The sequence below is a fragment of the Cydia amplana genome, chromosome 21 (genome assembly GCF_948474715.1).
Source record: "Cydia amplana chromosome 21, ilCydAmpl1.1, whole genome shotgun sequence".
Classification (NCBI taxonomy): domain Eukaryota; kingdom Metazoa; phylum Arthropoda; class Insecta; order Lepidoptera; family Tortricidae; genus Cydia; species Cydia amplana.
In genome coordinates, this window is record NC_086089.1 from 990,598 (window position 1) to 1,016,845 (window position 26,248).

At 37.9% G+C, this 26,248-nt stretch overlaps 1 protein-coding gene across 1 annotated transcript in view; it reads right to left on the bottom strand.

Moving 5' to 3' along the window:
• The window catches only part of LOC134658041 (uncharacterized), a 67,249-nt gene that overhangs the window by 25,962 nt on the left and 15,039 nt on the right, over nt 1-26,248 (bottom strand). Inside the window, exons 2-5 of the mRNA XM_063513648.1 lie at nt 10,418-11,281; nt 9,234-9,420; nt 2,580-2,679; nt 1,278-1,386 (exon numbers count right to left, since the gene is read on the bottom strand). Coding sequence (XP_063369718.1) covers nt 1,278-1,386; nt 2,580-2,679; nt 9,234-9,420; nt 10,418-11,243 — 1,222 coding nt within the window. The 5' untranslated portion in view covers nt 11,244-11,281. The remainder of the gene's footprint in view (nt 1-1,277; nt 1,387-2,579; nt 2,680-9,233; nt 9,421-10,417; nt 11,282-26,248) is intronic.

Genomic DNA, 26,248 nt, shown 5'->3' on the forward strand with positions numbered 1-26,248 from the left:
CAGCAGTAAGACTTTTATGTAGAAGGCAGGCGGTAATAATTTGTATTGATAAAGTTAAAACGATATGAAATACTAAAAGAAAAATACGTTTTCATTATGTTACACAATTTACATAAGTATGCTGCGACATAAATCATTGTATGTACTATGTATTTGTATTTTTATAAAAAAAAATAACGGTTCAGATATAATTTGGGCAGATGATTATTAAATAATAGCAATCATTTTAGTTATGAGTGTTATGACAAACATTAGTACGTAGTAACTAATATATTTTAGAACAAATTAAGAGTCATAATACTCATAATTATCATCATGGTAATCGACAAAGCACCAAAAGACCTCCACAGCAGCGGCAGCCAGTCGTGCCCTGAACTTACCCAACGGTTATAAAATGAAGAGTGTGTTCTAAAACCAAGACAAACACTGCGAGGATAAGACGAGATAACCAAACGTTATCGTCTTCAGACCGAAAATCAAGTCTTACCTAATAAAAGGCGCCGGCGGTAATGATAAATTACAATGAAATTGGGTTTTATTAAGTACGCGGAGTCTCGGTTTATTAATTTCTTCAGCGAACAGGTAAATACAGGATTAATGATGTTTTGTTTATAGCCCGGGATATTTAGCCAATAAGGAGGTAAGGGGGTTTATGGTTGAGATTTGTAGTTAGACGAATCGAGTTAGATTTTTCAGCCACTATCTGATTTTATTGTTGTGTTTATATTTTAATTATGAGCGAAAATTCAATATAAAATCAAATTTATATTTATTTAGTGTTTTTCTTCATCCCTGTAGTGTTTAAAAACTTACAATTCCATTTTCACTCCCTTAGGGGTTGAATTTTAAAGAATATTCTTTCTTAGCGACTTTTATAATATGTGTGTTTAGCTCCTCTATCACCTTAATCAGTTTAGATCAAGATTGTATTGTCTGTCAATATATAAATAACGGAAATGGTTTTATATAGGTATGTTTACAGATGTCAACGTGTAATCAAGTTCAGTTTTGTAACAAAAAACGGCAAGAAAAAGCATTTCATAAAACACCTACGCAGTTGCATTATTCATGCATAATGATAAAAGATAAATAGGTAAATGAAAAGCAGAGGCATTCATTATGGTAAAGATAAATAGGTAAATTGAAAGCTAAAGCACATTGCGGCGCATGCTACGCACGCAATATTGTGTAAGTTGTGCCGATGTGGAAGTGCCGCTTCTTCATCGATTTTTTTTAAACCGTGCGTAGCGTGGCCATTTCTTGAACGTACTGCTTACCCAGACTCGCGTCGTAAGTGTTCATATACTCAGACGTCATGAATTGGGAAACGAGTGCAGTCTTCCCGACGCCGGCGTCGCCGAGCAACACCACTCTGTATTTAGGTATCTGTAATGAATTTCAAAGTTAATAATAACAGTCAATGCCTGCAGTTAAGCAGCGCTGTGATAATCAGATCTCATCAGTGGCAAATCTCATAGATTATTGCAGATACTTTTGAATGCGAACTATCAAGATTTAATCTCTAGGGTAATTCCGGGGTAGATGGCCATAAAGGGGAGATTGCCCATCGAAATATTTCATGGTTCTGATGGCTAGATGTCGCTAGTTCTTGTTTAGTACGCTTCACGTCATGCTTGGGAGCAAAGATATGGCCAAAATTTTGGAGTAGAAAAATTTAGAAGTACATAAAATCCTTGTTGATTGTTTTGACTAGAGCAAATATTATTTAGAGGGTTCATATTTTACATGGTGGTGATGCTAGTGTCTTATTCTAATGGTGTTATTTGCTTCTGGTGCAAAGTATACGGTTGTAGTTTTGTTCTAACCTAAATAAGAATGAAGCTCGAGTCTCAACTTACATTGATTTTAGGCATGGTCTTCTCTCCCGGAAAAAAAGGAGAGATGGCCAGTTCAAGTTGGGGTATTATGGCCATATGGCCGTGAAGTCACAGAGTGATGAAGATGTATCTATCACGAATTAAGTATTCCAAAGGTTATCAAATATCAATGACGATGTCCCCCTATGCATGATAACGAATAAAATAGGAAAATGGAGTTAATTTTGAAAGATAACTATTGCAGGTGTGGGAGAAAATATCACAAGCCTCTTCTCCTCCATGATTGCATTGAGTGTGCTGTTTGCTGGTATTCGGTGGCCTAAACTGGGTCTTGAGAAGAAAAGGGACTTGGAAAATAAAAATTAATAATAAACATTACTAAAATTAAGAGTTGTGGCATGGCCATCTCTCCTGTAAAGGTATGGTCATCACTCCCGGACACCTCGGGATATATGGCCAATTGTAAATTTTTTTTGAAACATTTTTTCAAGCTGATCGCAATAGAAATAATTTTTTGTTTGTTCCATTTTCGAAAGTTTATGAAATCAAATTAAAGTTTATGAAGAAATAAAGATTTCTTTAATTACATGTAAACTTATTTTTTTATCACGTTCTAAAAAAACTATGGCCAACTACCCCGGAATTACCCTATTTGGAAATATACTCAAGGGTGGTAGATCAGATACTTCAAGCGCATTGTGTCTTATATATTTACAGTTAGCTACGTGTATTTTTGCTCACCGGATCTAATTCGTCCTCGTCAGGGGTGTCGAGGCTGGCCGAGTCCACGGGCCGGTAGCCGGAGCAGCAGGACCCGTCGAACGGGGACCGGTCCGACGCCCTGAGGAGCACCGGTCATATTAACAAATTAAACAAGTGTATAGGTATCTACAGTTACTTTAGGCCAGTGGTGGGCAAAGTGCGGCCCGCGGGCCAGCTCCGGCCCGCGAATGGATTTATCTGGCCCGCCGCCGGTCCTATGAAAGAATTAATATATGGCATTGGCTCACGATTAAAAAATAAATCGCAATTCAAAATAAATTTAGGCTACAATTCTGGCCCTCCACATACATTTCCTAAACTTTCTGGCCCCCTATGAAGAAAGTTTGTCCACCACTGCTTTAGGCGCTCGGTATTCCGGCGCTTGCCAGTCTGACACGCCTAGTAATGTAGCAATTAGCGACTCAGGTGACCGCTCTCTAAGTTCAGTTTACACAGCTGAATGTCGTCATTCGATATAAGTAGGTATATAGAATTTATTTTCTATAACAAAATAATTCTCATACAATACAATACAAATACTCTTTATTGCACACCTCAATAAAAGAAAACAATACAGAAACTCAAGCAGAGGTAAACAACAGGCGGGTCTTATCGCTAAAAAGCGATCTCTTCCATAATCATCATAATCAAAAATCTGGCAATTTAACTGATAAGGTGTCAGATTACCGAGCGCCTAATTTACTTGTTTCGAGAAATTCGCACAGCTATTATAGAAGTTGTTGATGTCGGCTCTAGCTTTATAAATAAGTGCTTAAAAATAGTATTTTCAAGAGAAAAGAAGCGCCGTAATAAAAAAAGTTCAACTAATTAATATTTGAACAAAAGGTTCACAAAAAAAGAATATGAAACCATTAACTATTTTGGCTCAGCGATCCAAAGAGAATCTTGGCCATCGAAAACCATGAAATGCCAATAATTCTGAAAAATTGTTAAAACAAGATGCAGACATGTCTATTTATAATATTTAGCAAAGTTTTATTAACATGTTAAACTTTGTCTCCTTCTAACAAACAGAAGTATCATAATAACGGATAGGTACGGACAAATCATTCAAATTTCACAAACGTTTATGAATTCCATAAATATCTTGAAAGCAGACTACTACTATCACTATTCACTACACAAAAAGTTTCACAAGTTGAAAACTAGCTGCCTTTACGACAAGTTCACAATAATAGACAACAATGTGATTGTGTCGTGCACTTTGATAATACGAACGCCACAAAAGGCACAAGGGGCCCGGACCCCGGAAGTGACCCTTCAAGACACTCTAAATGGGGACAACAATAGTAATCTTGAAGCGTTTCAAAGCCAGAATAATTTGAATTCCGCGAAAGGTCAGACGCAGAACAATGTTTGATCCTAATGGATTAATGTCGATGGTTAAGTTATGTATGGAACTGTTTACAAAAAATACAATAAGACATATTAACACTAGTGGCTAAGTAAATATTATTTATTGCTCCTATAACAATACTTACATTTATTAAGTTAAGCTGAATAGCATGTTTAAGAAACTTCGGGACAACGCAATGATAGGGTACCATCAAGATGGTCTGATGATGAAGGCTGAAAATGCGGACTAGTAAGACTTTGATTACCGCTAAAGAAGTACAGTCCAGCACACAAAATTAAGTTGATACGTAGGTAGGGTTACCAGATACAAATTTAGAATTTCCTGACAAAATTCCTGATTTTCGAATATTTTTCCGAAATTTACTTATTATTAATTCCGACATTCATATTTTTACGACGACACGGGGGGGGGGGGTCTCTAGCCGTTAGCGATGGCCATCCGATTGAGCCGAGCCGCGCGCGTCATGTATATGTATGCTTGATTAAAGATTTGTTAATTAATAATTAAGAAGTTATTGATAAGTTGTTGGATCTCATTTATTATTTTTTCACAATGTTTTTGATTAATTGATTAATTTAAGTAAATAAAAAGGTACTTTATAATAAAGTCTATGAATTCAAAAAATTCCTGACATTTTCGTGTTCCGTCCCCATTCCTGACAAAAGGCCAAAATTCCTGACATGTCAGGAAAATTCCTGTCATCTGGTAACCCTATACGTAGGTGACGTGACAAAGTTGATGATGATCCTTGTGTTCCACACAAAACAGACAGCTTCTTTGACAGGGCGGCGACAGGACCCGTTTGCTAAAAACACGACACTAATTTCAGTCCCCAATCTGAACCGAGGGTTCATTCCGTTTGTGGCGAGGAGCCTGGCGGCCATCTTTGATTAACACACTGATGGAGACATCCCCTTTTGTATCTATTTCGTTGATTAAGCCACGATGTAGATTAAACTATGTGTATTAAACTAATGTCATACTCTACTTATACATACGAGTATAGTATACAGACTCCCCGAGTGCAACTTTGATCTTCGAATTACAAACATTCGATGAACGATTTTACTGCTGGGCCCGTTTCTTAAAAGCTCGTAACTTGTAATACAAGCGGATGTCACTTTTTGACAGCTTTTGTTAGAAAGCTATAGTGACTCGATATTCGGGGATTGGACATACGGGGACTGGGTGTCCAGGGAACTGGATATTCGAGGCCACAATCGTTTTGTGTGTGGTTGATGAATACCAGGGGCTCGTTTCTCAAAACTTGTAACTTGTAATACAAGTGGAAGTTCCTTTCGTGGAAAAATGATTTCTGATGATTTGCATTATATTTTTATGTGATTTTTCTACACGTGATTTTTTGGCTAACTGTCTGTATGTAATAAAGAATTTCAGATTATACCGTCAAATTTATATTTTCACTAATTTTATTTAATTATTTAAATTTTAATCCAGAGCAAATCTCTGTTCGGTTAAGGCTCTATTAGTCAGGATTAAGGTCCTCACAAAGGCAGTCATTATGTTATTTATCCCCATAGCACAATTTTCATAAAATGATTAAATATTCGGGCTTATATAAAGGGATACTCTGTGACAAAAACAACAATGAGCGGTAAGTGTAATAAAAGTTATGAAACGATTGTCCAGGTTATACATTTTTAGAGCTGCGTTGTATAAAAAGTAAAAAACTTTTTTTTTATAAACCATTCCTGGACGTCCATTGAATCCCTAATAGTCTCCTCTAAAACTACATCTCGTATACTGTTGTGTTCAAGGCTTTTAAAAATTTCAGCGCCGTACAAGTGCACGGACTACCTTATCGTACTTTTGTTCGAATGCAAAATTCTGTATATTATACATAAGTACCGCACCTATATGAAGTACTTTAGGTAGCCAATAATTTAAAGACACATTGATCTGCCACAACCAGTTTCCAATAATGATTAAGCCTTTCGCCAGGCGCCCCGTAATGGTTATCGATTTATATGAGTAATGGGCAATGGCCCAGGTATTGGCAAGCCTAAGATACAAAGCCGTTCCATTAACAATGAACCATGTGAATGATTCATTCGGCATGAATAGACATTCCGTCTATTAATGTATGTGTATATATGTGTATTCATAATTATATTGGTTAACTCTAAAATGTGATGTGTTTTTGAATTATAAGTTTAATATGTTTGACATTAAACTTATAATTCAAACACATTAAATTTTCCCCTCAGGTCGGGTATTAAACAATACTCTGAATTTTGTTTATGTCATATGTTTTTAAGTATTTACACATCAAACTAACTAATGCGAGAATCTCTTGATCGAGACCCTCTGGTTCAAGTAAATAGGTACAGTTTTCACAGGCAGGATTCTACAAAATATCTGAAAAACCCCAAAGTCCGTCCCTGGCATAATTAATAATAGGCAATTAATTCAGCCGCGCTCATTATTGTTCTGCTACGTTATGCGTCACATAAATTATAAGTAAGTACAATTAAACTGTCATTAGTGGCGTCACGATATGTTCGTAAGTTTGCAGGTAATGGGTTAGATAATTATATAGTGCAAATAAAATAATTTCAAATTAGAGGTTTTCTGTTTCTCTGATAGACGGATGTGCGTGATGTAGCTGAAAAGTTACTAGGTACTCATGTTTTTGATTATTCTATTTTGTGGTATAGTAATTTAGTAGTTTGTCTTAGAGATATTTTTTTAAATATTATGGTGACCAAAGTTAGTATAATAAATCCAAAATAGAGTACGTTGGACGTAGAGTTGACGTCAAAGATAGGTATAACTATAATATTTATGTTTACGTTTTTCGACTTATAACAAAGACAACAAATTAACTACGAGTATAATAATTCCCAGTTCCATTAATTCATCGAATTTAAACTGTTGTGAGACATACTAACATTGAATAATTTTACGGTTTAGACTCACTTGTTTTAAGTCACTCGCGCGACATGTTTCGGAGAGCCTAGGTCTCCTTTCTCAAGCACTAACAGTGCGAGCAGCGTTCACGACGGCGGTGTATCGCGTACTGCGGCACGCCGCGCCGCATTCATTAATTCAGTTTTAATAAAATGAAATAAAACAATTTTGCTATGAAGATTTTGTGAATACATTCATTTATTCTTTCAAATTAAATTTCAAAAAGCTTATTAGGTACTGAAATAAGATTGTGAAATTTTCCTCGCTTGGTTGTTATTAATTCTTTAGTGTGCTTCGTTAAATTTACACGGCTTGATATTCAGATTCATTTATGAATAGATCATGACGTTTTTTATTGTAACTGCGCCTATTGTAATTTTGGAAATTTTTAAATAATAAAAGTAGGTAGGTAGGGTTTCAAGCTAGAAAGACTTTTAATCGAAGTAAGCAGTTGAACTATTCATGATAATTAATAATTATGTTGTTTTATAAAAATATTTTTGTCAACCAAGCTTTAAATGTCGAGTTAACCTATTCTTTCTAAGCCACTTGTATCTTGGTACACTGATATTGACATAAGATTCTTAGCGGCTTAGGTACATATTAATTGCCACCGTTACAAGTACGGTTTGTACATCATAATGAACCCAAATTATTGGAATTAACTTAACTTATTTACCTTCTGAACGCTCAAAAATACATGTAGTTACCTGTTGTTAATGTGGAAAAAATCGCTATAGGCAAGCCACTTTAAGTGGAAAATGTCACTGTGAAACTATTTATCATTGAAACTAATAGCACTAATAGCACCTTTAACTTGACACCTTAATGGAAAATTCGTACCATAATTATGAAAATGTATTATCACGACGCCTTTGTCGAAAACTTGGACAAAACTCATATTTGCATACAGACTCAGCCGAGTAGTGTTCTTTTATTAAAACCCACCACCAACAGACGTTGACTGATTGTCCCGAAATGAAATAAACTTTCGCTCCATTCCTGAATTCGTAAACGACTTCAGCTCGGTTAGACATCACTCCGCGTCGGCCATTGGGATGGTAAATATTATAATTTTATTATTATTTATTAAAACAAAACGTTTAAATTCTTTGGGTCTTACAGGTTTTACGAGTATTCTAATCATATTTTAACAATTATCAAATAAAAACCCCGACGAGAGATTTTTTTTAAAGTCGATAAGTTTTCTCTTTCTTTAATACTTTTAGTGTGTCCCGCATACATGTGACGCGACGGATATTAATTAGTTTCACAAGAATACATGTCTTTGAAAAAGAACACCGAAGGAAATTGACTTAATTATGTGCCCCGACATAGCCTTTGAGTAGTTACGCGTAAGGATATTCAGAATATCACTCTATAAAGAGCAAATGACCAAACAATACACTCCTTTTTTGGGGCAGTCGTGTAATTGTTTCGCCTCAACGACCTGCCCGCAAACGACCACGTCGATCTAGTCAAAAATCAACATGACACAGCATACTAAAATTTTGAGACTTTAAAACTTTGTGCTAAAGCTGTTTATCGCTTGGCTAAGGTGACTAGCTGTGGGTAAAGCAAACGCGGAGACATTTTCCTTTGAGGTGCGACTAACGGCTTCATTCATCTTGTGGTATGTGGGTCAGAAGGCGGCACGCGAGACGGACATCGCTCACAAATCTGCCCTAATCTGATTAGCTGACTGTGCTGTGTCAGATCATTGTGTAATGATAGTGTTCGCTCTGTTTATGTGTATTAGGATAATCTCGTGTTGGGTAATTCCAGAGATTTCCATTAGGAACGTAATGTGATGGACTCAGAGCGACTGATGACCCAATATTATTTTACAAGGGTTCGAAATATGAATAGTTTGAATAAAGAGTTCCGATCTTCGGTCTTTGTTATTACCATGAGCTTTCTCTGCACAATGATACAACATGAAGAAATAAGTATTATTCGACTCTTATTCGGTCGACCTCGGCAACACGATCCAATTGTTGTGTGTGTTGTGTCATAGACAAAAAAATACATAGAGTGCTCACTCCATACATCCGTTTTAGTACTAAAAAGACTATTATCATCTAGTATCGAGTAGCGGAACTATCAATACTGCTACTTGACAACAGATGTAGCAGTACTGATAGTTCCGCTACTCGATGCTAAGATGTAGACACTGAAATTAATAGTTTGAACTGATGTATGGAATGAGCACTCTTGTCTTACTATATTTCTCTATGGTTGTGTGTACAATCAGCGATAAAATCTTGTCACAAATTGAATTTACTTTATGAAATATTGTCAAAAAAAACTTATTCTGCACTTGCCTGCTGTTGGTGGAGTTGACGGAGGTGTTGGAGCGCGAGCGGCGGTTGCAGATCGAGTCGCCGCAGTTGACGATGCCGCCCTTGGTGGTGATGGAGAAGGTTCGCAGCCGGTACAGGTCGTCCGATACGCGCGGGTTGTACGGCTTCTCGGGCAGCGAGCACACGCGCGGCCGGGAGTGCTCCACCACTGCACAAAAATAACTTTTCACCCCAGCAGCTCGAACAAGGGTACTTTGCTACTTAAAAACAGTGAGCAAAATCGCATTTTGCTCACTGAGTGAGACAAAATGAGCAAAATGCGATTTTGCTCACTCAGTAGCAAAGTACCCTTGTTCGAGCTGCTGAGGTGAAAACTTAATTGTTGGTATATCTTAAGAAGACATGAGTGAATAGAGGTAAGCGATGAAGAATGAATAAATGTTTTGGGTTCTCTAATATGTTCTCACTGCTGAGGTGAAAAGTTTTGTGAACTACACGAGATCAAAGTTATTTACATCTCGCGCGCTTAGTCTTGAGTCCCTTACTACGCTCAAGATTCTAAATTAGAATCTACTATAGAATCTTTCGCTTGCACGGGACTCAAAATAAGCACTCGAAGAAATATCAAACTTTGATCTCTTGTTGTACAAATAACTATTCATTTCTCATGCTATGAAAGTGTATCAAAGAAATGCCAATAGCGCATATAATTGAAATGGTGCACATTCAATGGCGAAGCGTCAAACATGGATTTTTTAAAACCCACTGTGGTATATGTATGTTTCACGTACATTCCAGTTCCAACTTATAAGAAATTTTGTAACGGTTGTTTTAATGTCACCTTACCTGTTTTATTTTACGAGAAGAAATCTCACAAAATTACTCATATTGAGGGTAACGGATAAGTAGTTAAAAAAGTTCCTGCATTATGTTCGGGAAGTTCGTTAAATGATGAGAAAAGTTGCCGCGGCCGGTGTTATGAAGCTACCAATTTAATGGCCATTTCTAATAACTTTTCGAATCCATGCTAAATCATTTATTTTATAGCATATTTGAAGCTCACAACTCTAATTTTAAATTCCAATTTTAACTTTAACAGATATTTATGCCATTGTCACGTTGTAGAGTACCTTTACAGTACCTAAGCTCATTGGCTTACTAGAAACGAGTAACTACTTACTGTTATGACAGCATATTGTACTCACCTGGCAATTCTAAGAAATTCGAAGTCCGCCGTTGTCTACCACGCATCGTATTTTGAAAATTTAGAGGCCCGATGTCCTCCACCGAATCACAATTTGACATCGTCGACTCTCTTGAGCCCCTTCTACTGGCTAGATATGCAAGACCGCCCTTCATGGAACCTCTTCGCATAGGCGAGCAGGGTCTACTAATACTGGTCGATCGGGTTTGAGGCGTGTCATCAGTTATATCTGTAAGATCTGATGTTGATTTACGGCAGATCCTCGAGGATGTTGTCGTCGCTTCGTCGTCAGCGTCGTTAAGCATTGCAGAGGGAGTTCCTGGCATAGCATCCATCGAATCGTCAGTGTGACTGGAGACAATGCTGGGTGACGTCACTAGCCTAGGGGAACCGACAGTGGATGTCGAGCCGTACAATTTTCTCGTGCGATTGGGAGACACATAGCCGGGGTTAGTGTGTATATGAACAGGTGGCGGTTTCGGCGATCGGGACTTCTCGCGTCGACCGTGCTTCAGAGATGCGGAGTAGTGCAGGCTTTGCCTGTCGAGGCTAGGGTTACAAGGGCTCGAGCGTCCTGATGGAGACTTTTGGGGGAAATTGAAATGTCTGGGACTCATGGGGCTGCGATGTCCGTGCGCTAGCGGTGACTTGGGGGGCTGATTGTGCTTGTCATAGCTGCATCCAGACTGAGGGGTGTAGTAACCAGAAGAAGAGGTGCTAGATGCGACCGAGGGACTCTTCTGGGGGAAGACAAAGTGACGAGGACTTTTTGGAGTGTGGGGTTTGGGGGAAATAGGGGGGTAACCACCAGGGCTGTTCACAGCCATTATTTACCACTGGGTCACTGTACTCATCACACTTTAACCTGTAAAAGAAGAAAAAACAGTATTAAGGAAAATATCAAATACCTATTCATAAAAAATCTTACCATCGCGGGAAAGCTTAATACGAATAGTATCTCTATTAAGTGAAGCTGTTTTAATACAAATTAATATCAAACATGAAGGTACAAAGTTAGCTAGAGCAAAGTGGCGGAACTAAGTTGCGAGTGCTGAAGCATGCCTCCGCCTCGAGTCTAGACGGGGCAATTAATGTGAGGTTTGCCGCGCGTGGCTTTTCGATGTAGTTAGTTTTGTCTATTATGTGGTACGGTCTCCACATTGATAAGAGTCACACGCGGGAAACTTCGTAGATTAAATATTTTTACAAAAAAAGTAAACCGACTTCAAAAGGGATAAAAGAAAATATTATTATCCTATTGAAGTTGATTCCATATCCAACTGATATGTTTGAAGTCGGTGCCCGGTTATTTAATTATTATTATGTATGATGTACAGTACACCAACCACTCTCTACCCACTAACAGTAAACAATAACCTTTAAGTTTAATTCGGTTCGGCGAAGCAATTCGTCTTATTGTGCAAAATCAACACGTTATGGGTTCATCACAAGTATCTTGAAAGCAAATCATGCGTGAAGTCACCCCTGGATTTCACTAATCAATTGCTCAGTCAACCTTATGAACTGCCGAGGTGTATATACGTACGAGTACAACGTACCTACAGTTCTACTTGCTAGAATATCTTCCACAACGAACCGCACAAAAATATCTGACACGAAGTTTCTTACATGAGCTATTAGAGCGTTCCATAAAAAGGAAGGAAAATCGAGATAACATAGCGAAGACTTAGGATGTCTTCCCCTTTTTTAGAGATCCTAAGAAGACATACTAAATACGCCTGTGTTCAGTTTCGCCATCACGTTCAACCGTGCATGCGCTCGTTTGATCCGATGCGGTTACGGAATCCTAAACTGAGCATAACGTCACCGTCTTTTGAGCAGCGATGTAGCCGATCCTTAGGAAAGATTGCCACCTCATACCTATTTCTCGGGAAATTGACACAAAAGCCACAGAGAATATTTTTATTTTTCGAGGTGTGAGCAACTCTACCAAATAGGTAGTGGCGACAAACTAACGAATGTCTAACGAATCCGGGTTGAGTGTCCGGTTTGTATCCACGGAGTTGCGACATTGTTAATGCGCCGCAAAGACGAATTGATGAGATTTTGGCTATTTGGTAGGTATTTATCTTATGAGGTATCAATATTTTATGTACTATCTTAGTACTACTGCTTAGGCAATTTTTTATGTGGTTGGTTCGTGTTAACTGTCTGGTCGAGCTTGTGATTCCCAAACCGAAGACAGTGGTGCAAAACTCATACCTTAGAGCTTTTCGTAATTCATGTAGGTACTTAATTTATTGTATATTTTACCACTGGCTTATCGATAAAGGATCGGGAAACTTGTATGTATTATATGTGCACAGTGCCCAGCAGTGACATGCCAGCCATTGATTGTTTTTTTGAAACACCAAAAAACTTTAATAAGTAGTTCATTATTTCAAAGCAAGCATCAACATCTTTATCATTATTGTCATCGAATTCCACCTGGTGGCATATAAACCGCTATTTTTCTATCACATGCGCCAACGGCAAGGGCCCGGATACAATTAGTCGCAACTTTCGGCCCCACATCGCCCCGTGAGGCGCCACCACATCAAAGCGTGACGTCAACGATTGATGATGGCCATACTTGCCAGCGTGGGATGCAACTGACCGTGAACAACGTGTAATCTTGGTTGGCGAAAAGCTCTGATTATTCTTTTCAATGGACTTCCGAAAAGGATCTCAATGCGCATGTCTTTTTTATCCGAATCGCTGAGAGTAATGTTTTTCGAGTGTCTAGCAGATACAGATACCTAGGGGCTATTCATAAATTAGGTCATTTGAAATTGGTGGGGGAGGTCTGGACATCAGATGATGGTAGCATGGCGTAGGAGGAAACGGGGTCATTCGAAGCATGATTTTTGGATGATTTTAGGGGATTTTAAATTAGGGTACCGTAAAACGGGGTGAGTAGGTTTCGCGGGGAGAGGTGGGGTTATGAATGGGGAGAGAAGGTTTGAGAGGGGGGTGAGAAGGGATTTTAAGGCTACTGCTACAAAAATTATGTATTCCAATTTAAAATGGAGCTATAGTAATACGCATAAAAAAAAATCGATTCAACAATCTTCCAAAATCACCTTTGTATGAAAACCCCTCTCACCCCAAATACGAGGCACTACGGGGTGAGGTGGGTTTTCCTCTTTATCGTCAAATTTATGAAATGGAACTACACAAAATAAAATAAAAACTAAAATACAAACGTCCGGAACACTTATTATATATGTCACCGTAAAATTGTAAACACTCGTCATATTATAATCTCGCTAGTTACATTATAAACTGACGGTAGGGAGATTATAATCTAACCTAACCTACGTTAGATTATAAACATATACACCATTCAGTTTTTATATGTAAAAATAAAATGTTATCGAGGTTTGTATTTCAGTTTTGACCCTACTCACCCCATTTTACGGTATTATTTCAATTAAGGATATTATTTTAATGTGTGTATTTTATTACTTATTATGTTAGACTGTGTAATGAAAATTTGTAAATTGTAACCCATTTGTAGCAATAAAAGATTTATTATTTTATTAAGGACACTGTAAGTCAACAACATTACTAAATACATCTGTATCTAATGTAAATACGAGACTGTTTGTTTGTAAATAAATAAATATCCCAGCACATACAGGCTCACTCCAGTTGCAGCCACATTTACTTCAAACAAAAATAAAATTTAGACAAATTTATTTAATTTTACGTTTTTGTGTTAATTTCTTCAGCTCAATTTATTTAACATTTGCATATTTAAGATAATTGCGAAGCCTGCCTCTCAAAACAAGTTCACTTTAAATAACATCTTTAAAATTAAAGGCAAACACAAGGTACATTACAATTGAATTTACCAAGGCACCACAAACAAATTGAGTGCCTATCAAAGCCTAAATGTGAAACATACCGAGCCACGTAAATGACGATATTATGTTCGAGCGTGAATATTTCAAGGTTTAGGTACTAACATACTCAAACATTGTTGACTCACTGGTTACCTTCGATTCGATAAACATAAATATCTCACAGACTCGTAAGAAGTTCCGTCGCTTCTATCGACTTTACGTGTGTAATTCCCGAGAGCACGTGCTATCTCGTATAACGTAAGTAAGTACTTCAAGGTTGCCTTGGTCCACTTTTAATTTTCTGCTACGAATGGTATCATATATTTATTGCAGGAAAATGTTTCACAAAACTTGGCCAGGCGTGTCTCACTCCGCGATTTCGTTGCTTTGCTACAGGTAGCTAAAAGTACATCCGTTCAGCCCCAATTTTGGGGAAAGCCATAATTAAGCCGCGCGTGGCGCTGTCGCCACCTAGCGGCCATATCTGTGCTGATCGTAACAGACGCGTTTTGTTAGAGAGTGAGTCTTCTGTACTTAGTACTATTATTTATTCTGTGACTTGGCGCACGAACACACATTTGTAGGTAGGTAGGTACCTATGTAAATAATAGCCGCCCACACCGTTTGATGTTCGAGTAAGTACAATAATGTAATATTATTCTGTAGTCAATCGCCAAAACTCCTTAGTTCCTAAACTTCCTAAGTTTACCCAGTCAAACCCGATGTTTGTTCTTTGGTTTGACAAGTAGTATTACGGCCCGATTCAAACATTGCTTATAAGACGTCACCGCGATATGATACTGATCTGCCAGTGTGAAAAGTTACGTTTTTGGTTGATAAAATGTTATTAGTTTAGTTAGATAGAGATCAATGCTCGAATTCTACTTGAATAAACAGTGTCACTCTCAAAATATTAGTTAACTATAAGTACAAGAAACCGAAATAATCACTTTATCAAAGTTTTAATTACATCTTAGACACTAGGTAGTAGCTACATATTTGCGGCGTTTGGGGTGGAAACCCTGGGGCCGTGGGGACCTAGCGCGCGTAGCCTCTACTTATAAGGAGCTGTCAAAGCGCCTTATAGAGGCTTCTGGTGACCAGAGGGCTGGCCAATATTTTGCCCAGCGGATCAGCATTGCCATCCAGCGGGGCAATGCAGCCAGCCTTCTGGGCACCCCACCGAGCGACCACGACCTAGGCCAATTTTTTTTTTATAAGGTTTTATTTTAAGTGTTTTTATTAAATAAATACATCTTATAAGTTACTTACTTAGTACTTTCTAAGAACCTTGTTAAAAGCAATTACTTAAATGCACCGACATATGTGTACGTACTTATAACAAGCATGTTTTTATAACATCGTGCATCGTTGCCTTCACTGCTGTAAAGTACATACTTTTAAAGGATGAGAGTAAAAAATATGTTTGTCTATTTCAGAGTTAGTAAGCGTCCGAGCGTTGCCGTGCGAACGCTACAAATATTGGCGCTACAGCTTCCTACCTGATTCCCGTAGCTTGAACTCATGTTGAATTAGGTATCCCGTAGCTTGAACTTCACTCCAGTGTATTTTGACCCTTAGACACGCTAACAAGTAAGCAACACAGGAGATACTTAATACTGGCTATCCTGAAGCGTTACTGAGTTGTTGGCTACGTGGGTGCTGATTTTAATTTGTGCAACGGTGCCTGCATTAAATTAAATTAGATTTCATGCAATACTGGGAAATACCAAAATAGGAATGGAATACAAGAAAGAAAATAGAATGTAAAGTTTTGGAAACTCATAGCTGAACATTCGTTCCAATTCAGAGGTAAAGTAAACAAACATTTTAGTAGTTGTTCTATCTCCTACGTTCTTCCCCTATACCCTATACGAGTACAACTATTTATTATACAAATACCGCTGTTTTAACTAATAAATTTGAGGATCATTTTTACTATCTAAACTTCCCTCTAAACTTTCCCGTTGTCTGTCCGTCCCTAATGTATGCTTAGATCTTTAAAACTACTCAACGGATTTTGATGAGATTTGGATTTTGATGAGTGATTCAAGAGGAAGGTTTATGTATAATTTGTTAACCCGTGCGAACCCGGGGTGGGTCCTTAGTATCAGTATATTATAATGGTAGAGGAATGGTAAAATCTGCGAGACTTTTCATATCATGTGGCATTTCGATCGCTATATTGGCAATTTGCGATTGCAAGTCGTATCAAGGTCGTATCATAAATACAAAGTAATATGACATTTTATCGAGTCGACCTCCTTATTTTTTTAAGAAAATAAAAGCAACAAAGGAACAATAAAAAAACAATAAAGGCTACAAAAGAAATACACAATAGCTAATTTCAATTTAAATAAAAAGCCGAATCACGCTACAATAGGCTATTTCCCCGCGCGATAAAACGACATAACTCAATTTTCTGGAAACCGGAGCACTCAATCTTTCCCTCCTATTTGCGTAAGCGGAACGATACTTTGCTTGGTTCGATATCAAAAGAAGTGCAAACATAATTTCAATTTCGTCTTCAAGATGCCTCGGTTATGGTTTTTGGGTGCCGCTTATATTTCTTTGAGATACTATCGGCCTAATTCGAACAATGCTTATAAGATGTCACAGCGATAAGATACCGATCTGTCAGTCTCAAAAGTGACGTGTTTGGTTGAGGCAAAGTCACTTTTGACACTGACAGATCGTTATCGTATCGCTGTGACATCTTATAAAGATTGTTTGAATTGGGCCGTTAATCGTTAACTTGGGTCCCTACTACGTACATACACGTATGTGTGTTACATAATGTGTAATGGGTTTTTGTTTCCTCAGTTATTCACAGTATGACCAAGTTGTTACCATAGGATAAGCTAGAATTTTTGAAGTAAAAAACTTCTTTATCGGCGCTGGGCACTTTTTGAGATGGGGAAAAAATGATAAACTCGAGACAGCGTAAGGCGATCACGTGACCGTAAGGGGCGTAAGGCGATCACGTGACCGTAAGCCCCGTAAGGTGGCCACTGGCCACTCATAATTTAAATGGCATTTAAATCAATAAAGAGAAACTCAATGTTATTTGACATTTATGTTGCGGACTCCTTATCAAGACTCTTTACCTATGTTCAAATAATTTGACCTTGTCATGGCAGTATGTATATAAACATGTCAATGAAAAAGTGTGATCTTATTTGAGAATGATAGTAATATATAATAAATAAATAGAATACCTCCGCTAAACGTATGTATCGTGTTACCGTGCGTCGGTAACATAGTGAGGTGAGTTTTCACTTCTATCGGTACTCCCGGAGTGCAACCGTTGTTGCTTGTTTTTTTCCACCTGTTACTAGTGGTAACAACTTGATGATAGCAGATTTAAATAATTCGAATATTCCCGACATGTATACCTACTCTCATTTCCTACTTTGTTAATGTTATAATGCAGCTGATATATGGAAAGCATTATAATTTGTCACAAGCCATGTAAACATGAAGTAATGTCCTAGTTTATTAGACCACATTATTGTTTCGTAGAAATATCGGTGTGCTTGACAAACTCGATAAACTGATGACTAGGCATCGGAGTTTTTGTCGCATGGGAAGACTAATAGCAAGCTATGGAGTCGACATTTGCCATAAATGTAAACTCTTATTCATACTCATACTCATTTATTTAATTTATCTTAAAATGCCTTTAGAGCGGTCAGTCGTGTATATTATCTTAGTCAAATTATATAAAAAAATATTTTTCTATTAGATTATGAATTCATAACTTCAACTATTTTAACATACAACTATACAAACTACATCGCTGCGAAAGACCTAATGTTATGTAGGTACTGACCGCTGATAAAATTGATTCGACCAAATCGCACATCTGATTAATCTTTCCAATTTCTCGTTTAAATAAGTATGAAAGTATACACGGACACATGTTGAAACGTAAAATATCTTTCAAGTAAACAACTAATCAATGACAGTAGTGATAGAATTAATTCATAACTTTTTTAATTGTGGAAGGTTATTTTCTTAGGTGACAGTTCCATTCACTTTCGGCTCTATTGCAACAAATGAGATTTAATAAATTAAACTCATATACGTAGTAACTATTTAGTAATCTGTTCTCATATTAAAAAAATAAATAAATAAATAAAACGTTTATTCAGAGATCTTTCTTATAACTAATTACATATATTCTTCTGCCAAACCACAGAGTGGTTTGTTGGCAGACGAGGCTCCTTTATGTATTTGCAAGCTAGGTAGTTGATAGGTAACTTAAACTTAGGTATCTACTTAACCCTTTACCTCATGCGCAGCCCTTAAATAAAATTAATCATGAGTATGAGTATGAATAAGAGTTTACATTTATGGCAAATGTCCACTCCATAGCTTGCTATTAGTCTTACCATGCGACAAAAACTCCGATGCCTACTGATGACTGAACGTGACAGGTGATTGATAAATTTATTGATTACATGGGCGTAGCGCGTGCATGCTATTTAGCAATTAATATAAATAGGAGTGAAGTTACCTATATGTTACTCGTATGCCATAACAGTTATGGCGACCAATGTGAAATAAGTTTAAACCGGATTAGCCGTGATACTCGTGATTTAGTGATGTATTTATTTAGATTTACTGTAATTCAGGCCTGTTAAACGTAGGGCCTGTTTTATACATATATTTAGTTCAAGGTTACTACTTAAATATAAGGCACGGGTAAATATGAGTCTAAGTTTTTATTACTCAAAAACTTATTATATTTAATTCCTATTCCATTTAAAAACAAGTATATACATGTTTGTAAATGGAATAGGAATAAAATAGAATAAGTTTTTGAGTGTTAAAAACTTAGTCTTATTTTTACCCGCGTGTCTTATATTTACCCAACTTGACCCTAAGTATGTAATGATCACAGAAGCCTATCAAACAACTTGGCAACAACAGCTGCGACTGCAACTTATTTTTAAATCGGTTGAATACTTTCCACCGCCCACGACAGGCGATATCAACTGCGGTGTCATTATGAACCTTTTGAAATGTTCGCAAGAGCCCTCGACAACTCGAGGCGGCGTCTTGGAGTTGAGAAGTGCTCCGACCTAAGGAAGGGACTAGTCAGGCGGACTGAAGGGCCACATTGGTCCCAAGCCGCGCATTCTTTTTGCTTGTGCGAGTGCAGGCGATTCAGGATCTTAGGTGAGCCAGTATAACGCTACCAGGACATCCGTAAAACTAATTAATATTGAAGCCAGAGGTGTTGCGATAGCACAGAACAAGTAATAAGGTTAGAATGGCGATGCGAGTAGGGTACGTGTTGCCGCGGTTTTGAGCAAACGCTGGCATGCTATTCGCCCGCGCTGACCGAAAGACGAAGTAAACATGCCTTTTTGCGCCACAATAACGTTCAGATAAGAAGCCAGACATCAAATCTGTCTAAAGGAGGCGTATCCATTTACCACGCACACAAGGCGCTAGCTAGTTTTTACTACCGTTGCGCGAGAGGAACGAGCGGCGACATCGGTTCCGATACTAACTGCGCGCGATAGCCGTTCTAACCTCTTTAAGAGCCAACAGGAGTGATCATTTCTCCATACAAACGTACTCGACTGTTTCCTCCGTGGGTTTTGAAGCTAGAGCAATGATTTTTTCAACACAGATTAATATTGTCAATATCTGTGTCGGACCGTTTTGATTTTTTTGACATTTTTGTTTTTTAAGGCGCTAGAGCCCTTCAAAAATGGCCAACATGGCCTAATTGACTATGCCGCAATGAGAGGCGTGCTATTCAAAACTGATATCAATTAGTCAAAAAAGCAAAACGGTCCGACACAGATAATGTCATTATCATTTAGATTTCCAAATTTGGTTACGATTGGTTAAGTTTTGGAGGAGGAAACAGTCGAGTACGAAACCTCGATTTTTGAGATTTTTACGCAGGATTTTTCGCCTTGTCCTTATCGCACTAGTTTTAGGAGCCGCTTCCGTTAGCGAGACGGGTATATTTACCTAAAATATTTAAATCTTAGCTCCTGTTGGCTCTTAATATGTTCTGTGTGCGATAGGATAGCGATGGAAATAGCATCTGGGAAGTAGGCGGGTCGCTGCTGAAGGATTTGAAAGGTGTCAGGTTCTGCACATGCTAAGGCGTGGGCAAGATTTCAAGTGTGTCTTAACCCAACTTATTTAGTATTTACTTAGAACAAAGCTTAATATCTTTCGAGTGTTTACCTAAATACATTTTGTAGGCAAGTCTACTTACTTGGAAAGCTCTTTAGCTTAGACGGCTTTTCAGCGTTTTATTAGTTTATTTTTACTTTTAATCATAGTTTTCTCTTCGCTTATTCGTCATTACAAGGTGTCAAATGAATTCTGTAAACACAAGCAAGCAGCATGCCATCCTATCCGGTGTCAAAGAGAAAATTGCATCGTGCGTAGGTACGGAGGCAGTAATAGTAGCTTCGTTGGCAATATTCAATGCTCAAAGGTGACCTAGAAACCTTAGTGCAGGTGATTAACCATATCGAAGCATGTATACTATTCGCTTAACACCGTTGCATACGAATTTCTATAATTCTATGCAGGGGGCTACCTTTTCTCTGCAGCTGACTGTACATATGTACCAAACGTGATTTTTGAAGTGAAAACTTCTTTAGCGGCGGTGGGCACTTTTTGAGGTGGGGAAAAAATGATAAACTCGAGACAGCGTAAGGCGATCACGTGACCGTAAGGTTTAGATGGCCACTCATTTAGATGGCATTTAAATCAATAAAGAAAAACTCAATGACATTACATGAAAAAGGTTCTAATCTTGTACGGGCTGAAATACGAGGATCTCACAGTTACATTCAAATATAATTCAATAAAGCTACATCTTGGTGAAATCGCTAATAAAAGTGAACTCTAGTACTGGTGAATAGAGCTCAAAATATCATGACCAAATATGCGATGCGAGATAGATGCGAGGTCTGCAAGGTAACTTTACAATTTCTATTCGAATTTTAAACAATTAACGCTACAAATTTAAGCTCACTGGCCAGCAATTTCGGAACTAAAGTTTTTCAATAGAAAGGAGGATGGGTCAATTATACATTAAGTAGTGCTGCAGACATTTTGGACTAGTCATTGAGTTTTCACTTCTGTCGGCACTCCCGGAGTGCAACCCGTTGTTTTTTTTATCGCCCAAGACGATAGCGAGATTTTGCTTTGGGTGCCATTCTGACGGGTAAAAATTTGTTGTATATGTACATAAAATACATATGAAGACCTAACCATGTATATATAGGCTGTACAGTGTACGCGGTATCTTCACTTATTTTGGAGTTTTGCAGCTTAAGTTTAAGCTATGTTATTCATAACTAAGAAATATAGACTGAGACAGTGTGGATGTTGTGTAGTGACCGTCACTTTATGACCGGCTTTTAGACCCCCAATGAAGCGTGTACAGTCGCCACCATACCTATATATCGGAGCGGCCGCGGTGCTCTAAATATCTCAACTCGCACCCTAACGCCTTGACAATAGAGGCGTGTTCAAATATTTGTGAGCACCTTGGCCGCTCCGATATATCTGATGGCAACTTTACGATGACGTTATTAAATGCAGACACTTCCTGCGTATATGATGACAAGGATGATGTATATAATGACATCTACTCCTATTACAACGGGGTAAATACCTACTCGTAAAGCACGATAGCGAGATTTACACCTCACACATGTTATTTCTCGATGTTCATGCCGAACGAAATTGGTAGGTACTTATGTGCAGACAGAGATTTAGTAGAATGTTTGCTACAAATTAGATACAGCGACAAGAGCAGACGGCGCTAATCGAATTAACAACATGCAGCCCTGTTGTAGCATTAGCGAATTCGTAGATTCTCTCTCGTACAGGAATACTAAGTAGTATTACGCGAATATGCGGCAATCTGCGATTTGTAGTCGGAATGTAACGAGATTTATTAAATATTGCGTGACAAAATTTTTAAGGATTTGATCTTTCGCGTTATTGTATCAAGTATATCGCGATAACTATTGACAATAATACGAGTAATATAACCTACGTATGGTGGGTGATTAATAGTGATGTCCATTTTTTAGGGTTTCGTGGGACGTACGGATCTCAAAACTATACATTGATACAGGCTTCATAAATAGAAGCGAGATCAGATCAGAGATTGTGACTACCTACCAACCACCTGTAGGTGGCTATAAATTGCACGTGTAACGGATTATCGATGGGTCCGAAAAGTTCTAGAGTATCGACATATATCGGAAAACTTAACGTAATACGTATTCTATAAAGGTCGGATACATAGTAAAAATCGCGGAAAAACACTGTATCGTACTGTATTGTATGGCAGGGATCGAGTATTACAACAGCCATTAGAGACTTTGTCCAGCAGTGAATGTCCCTTGCTTCATTTAATAATAATAAAGCCTTTTATTCCGAACAACATATATTACAATTGAATATTTTATATTCTATCTCTCAGTTTGATGTGCCGTAAGGCATAGGCCTCCTCAAACTGTCTCCAACCCTCATGAGCACTGACTCTGGGTCAGACGAATGTCCATCCCAATGTTCCATATTGTAATTGGATATGCTTGCTGTCTAGTACAGCCTCTAGGGCCTTGCTTCATTTGCTTACCTACTGTTATATTCTAGTATACTGCCACAGAATAAATAATAGTACTAAGTACAGAAGACTCGCTCTCTAACAAAACGCGTCTGTTACGATCAGCACAGATATGGCCGCTAGGTGGCGACAGCGCCACGCGCGGCTTAGTTATGGCTTTCCCCAAAATTGGGGCCGAACGGATGTACTTTTTAGGGTTCCGTAGCCAAATGGCAAAAAACGGAACCCTTATAGATTCATCATGTCTGTCTGTCTGTCCGTCTGTCTGTCCGTCTGTCTGTCCGTCCGTATGTCTCAGCCAGTTTTCTCCGAAACTATAAGAACTATACTGTTGAAACTTGGTAAGTAGATGTATTCTGTGAACCGCATTAAGATTTTCACACAAAAATAGAAAAAAAACAATAAATTTTTGGGGTTCCCCATACTTCGAACTGAAACTCAAAATTTTTTTTCATCTAACCCATACGTGTGGGGTATCTATGGATAGGTCTTCAAAAATGATATAGAGGTTCCTAATATCATTTTTTTCTAAACTGAATAGTTTGCGCGAGAGACACTTCCAAAGTGGTAAAATGTGTGTCCCCCCCCCCTAACTTCTAAAATAAGAGAATGATAAAACTAAAAAAAATATATGATGTACATTACCATGTAAACTTCCACCGAAAATTGGTTTGAACGAGATCTAGCAAGTAGTTTTTTTTTAATACGTCATAAATCGCCTAAATACGGAACCCTTCATGGGCGAGTCCGACTCGCACTTGGCCGCTTTTTTTAGGTACCTGTAGCAAAGCGACGAAATCGCAGAGTGAGACACGCCTGATACTGCGAAAAGATTTCGCCAGGCCTTCGAGATTTTAAAATGCAGGGAACAATATCGAAATCTTTAAAATACCTATTGCAAATGAAAAGTAAATGATAACAGTGGAGTGACAATTATTTTAAATTTAAATTTTAAAAAGATTGATGAAATCTCATTAAAGATGTTTAGTTTTAGGTATTTGAAATATATTTAATATATTATAATTCCTTTATTTAAAACATTTAAGTGACATTGAATAATTATTCAAATATTTCTAGTATAGTAAAATTGCAACAACAATAATGTAATGTAATTGTATAGTGTAATTGCAATTGCAATTGTATTACCATGCCAGAACTCACATAAATAGGTACCTACTACTCATTGTAAAGTTAGTCTCCATTACTCGAAGTGATTTTAGGGCTCTACAAAATATTCATTTGAAAATGGTTGTCTTGAATAGCGCGCGGTCGCCATAATTTATAACCTCTAAATTCAGCCCGGGGTTGATACACGTAACACCTTGACGTGGACTTTAAAAAGATACCGTAAACTAATATTTACAGCCTTTTTATTTTCTTTACAAACTTTTTATTTTGCGGATTAAATCATTTTTTCATACTTTCACTAAGTCCAACCGATATGATCTTTTAACTCTGAGGGCCCGATTCGGATTTTGTAATAGACATTAGATATCTTTTAGACATCGCCAAGATACGATAACGATATGTTTAAGATCTAACCTGTCAAATTTGACATTTTCGCGATTCTGGAGATACTCTTGAACGATTTCCACAAGATATTACTTGGAGATCTAATTCACATCTAATAGATATCTAACACGATCTATCGTAAAAGTGACATTGGTTGCCCGAATTGCGCAGCAAAAGAGAACTAGTTGAAATCTAAACTATAACGTATCTAGAATGGATCTAGTACGTGTCGTCTCTTGTGAATATCTTGAAGTTCGAATACGGCTATGAGCTGGTGAATAAATTGAATAATCGGACAAACCTCTTAAAGGATGACTCATGCTAGACTGGGCCAGGCCGGGCCGGAGCTTCCGGCGCTTCGTTTTCTATGGAAAGCACCACGTGATCTGATCAGCCGTCATAGAAAATGACGTGCGGGTCGCCTCGGCCCGGGCTCGAACCGGTCTAGCCTGTCATCCTTTATTCGTAAGTACCAACATCTAGCATCAGATTAGGATAACCGAAAGAGGCTTAATATTTCGGAACACATCTTTATTACCATAGTAGTAGAGATCTGTCTTGATAGAAATGCTTACTTTAATTGCTACAATATATAAAAGGCTGACTGTACTGAGTAGAAATATAATGGTACAAGTAATCATAGTACACTAATCTAGATACTAGTAGTTCGCCTCGAACTGAGAACTCGCGGTTCGAAAAGAAAGAGAAGTGTCGTGGAATACAGGTAGTTATTGGGTCCCATACATTCCACGACTCTTCTCTTTCCGCACAGACTCTATCTGCGGTAAGGCGTAATCTTTTTTGACAAATGTCAAATGCCTATATTATGTTTATTTTATGTCGCTAATTATTTTAAAATGGCAAATTCAAAATCAATATTATTAAATGTGTGAGCCGAGCACTTTCATTTGATGCCAAACTCGACCATACTTTCTTGCAAACAATATGACCATAATAGCAAGACCCCTAACAAATAGCTTTTTGGCTTTCTAGACTCTTCTAGCTCCATAACCCCTTGATCAAGCCTGGTCATAATTTAATGACTAAAATATAATGCCCTTAACTATACGTTTGCCTAATTTCATTTAAATTAGAACAAATTTACTAAAGTTGTTGTGTATCAAACTATCCTCTGATAGGTCAGCTTAAAAACATCGAAATGCCGGGACGTGCCCCTAGCCAGCCGCGTGTTCCAAGTTGAATGTAAGAACTTCATTTCGCTTCGCTCGCTCGTTCGATAAGAACTTCACTTCGCTTCGCTCGCTCGTTCGATCATCCAAACTGTACACATACCAATCAATCTTCAGCCCATTGCTAAACCTGGCACAAAGTTACCACAAGGCCCAGCGACCTGACTTTATGGCTCTAATAAAGGTGTCCCAGATTGCCTCTCGCCATCGCCATTACCTTCAGTAGCGGATTAACTGCTCAATGGCATGAATGGCCCTTGCGGAGCTTCAATTATGCACTTGGACGGCAAATATTTACAGAATATTGTCTTCGGTTACCGCGATAATTACTGATGAAATAAAACTATTAAAACGGATTATATCGCGTATATTGTATTTAATACCACATCCCGACATTTCGAACCCTTTACAGCGTTCGTGGTCAACGGATGACGCTGTAGGGTTCGAAACGTCGGGATGTGGTATAAAATCAATATACGCGATGTAATCCGTTTTAATAGTTTTATTTCATAAATATTTACAGGTTGGGACTGTTCTACCGCCATTGTGACTATACGTGCAGCCTACTAAAATCATAACCCTTCCCTTCCCGTATTCGCGTAAAAAAATCTCTCTCTCACTGGCGATTTTGTTTACAGGGTTGTTAACGCGGCATA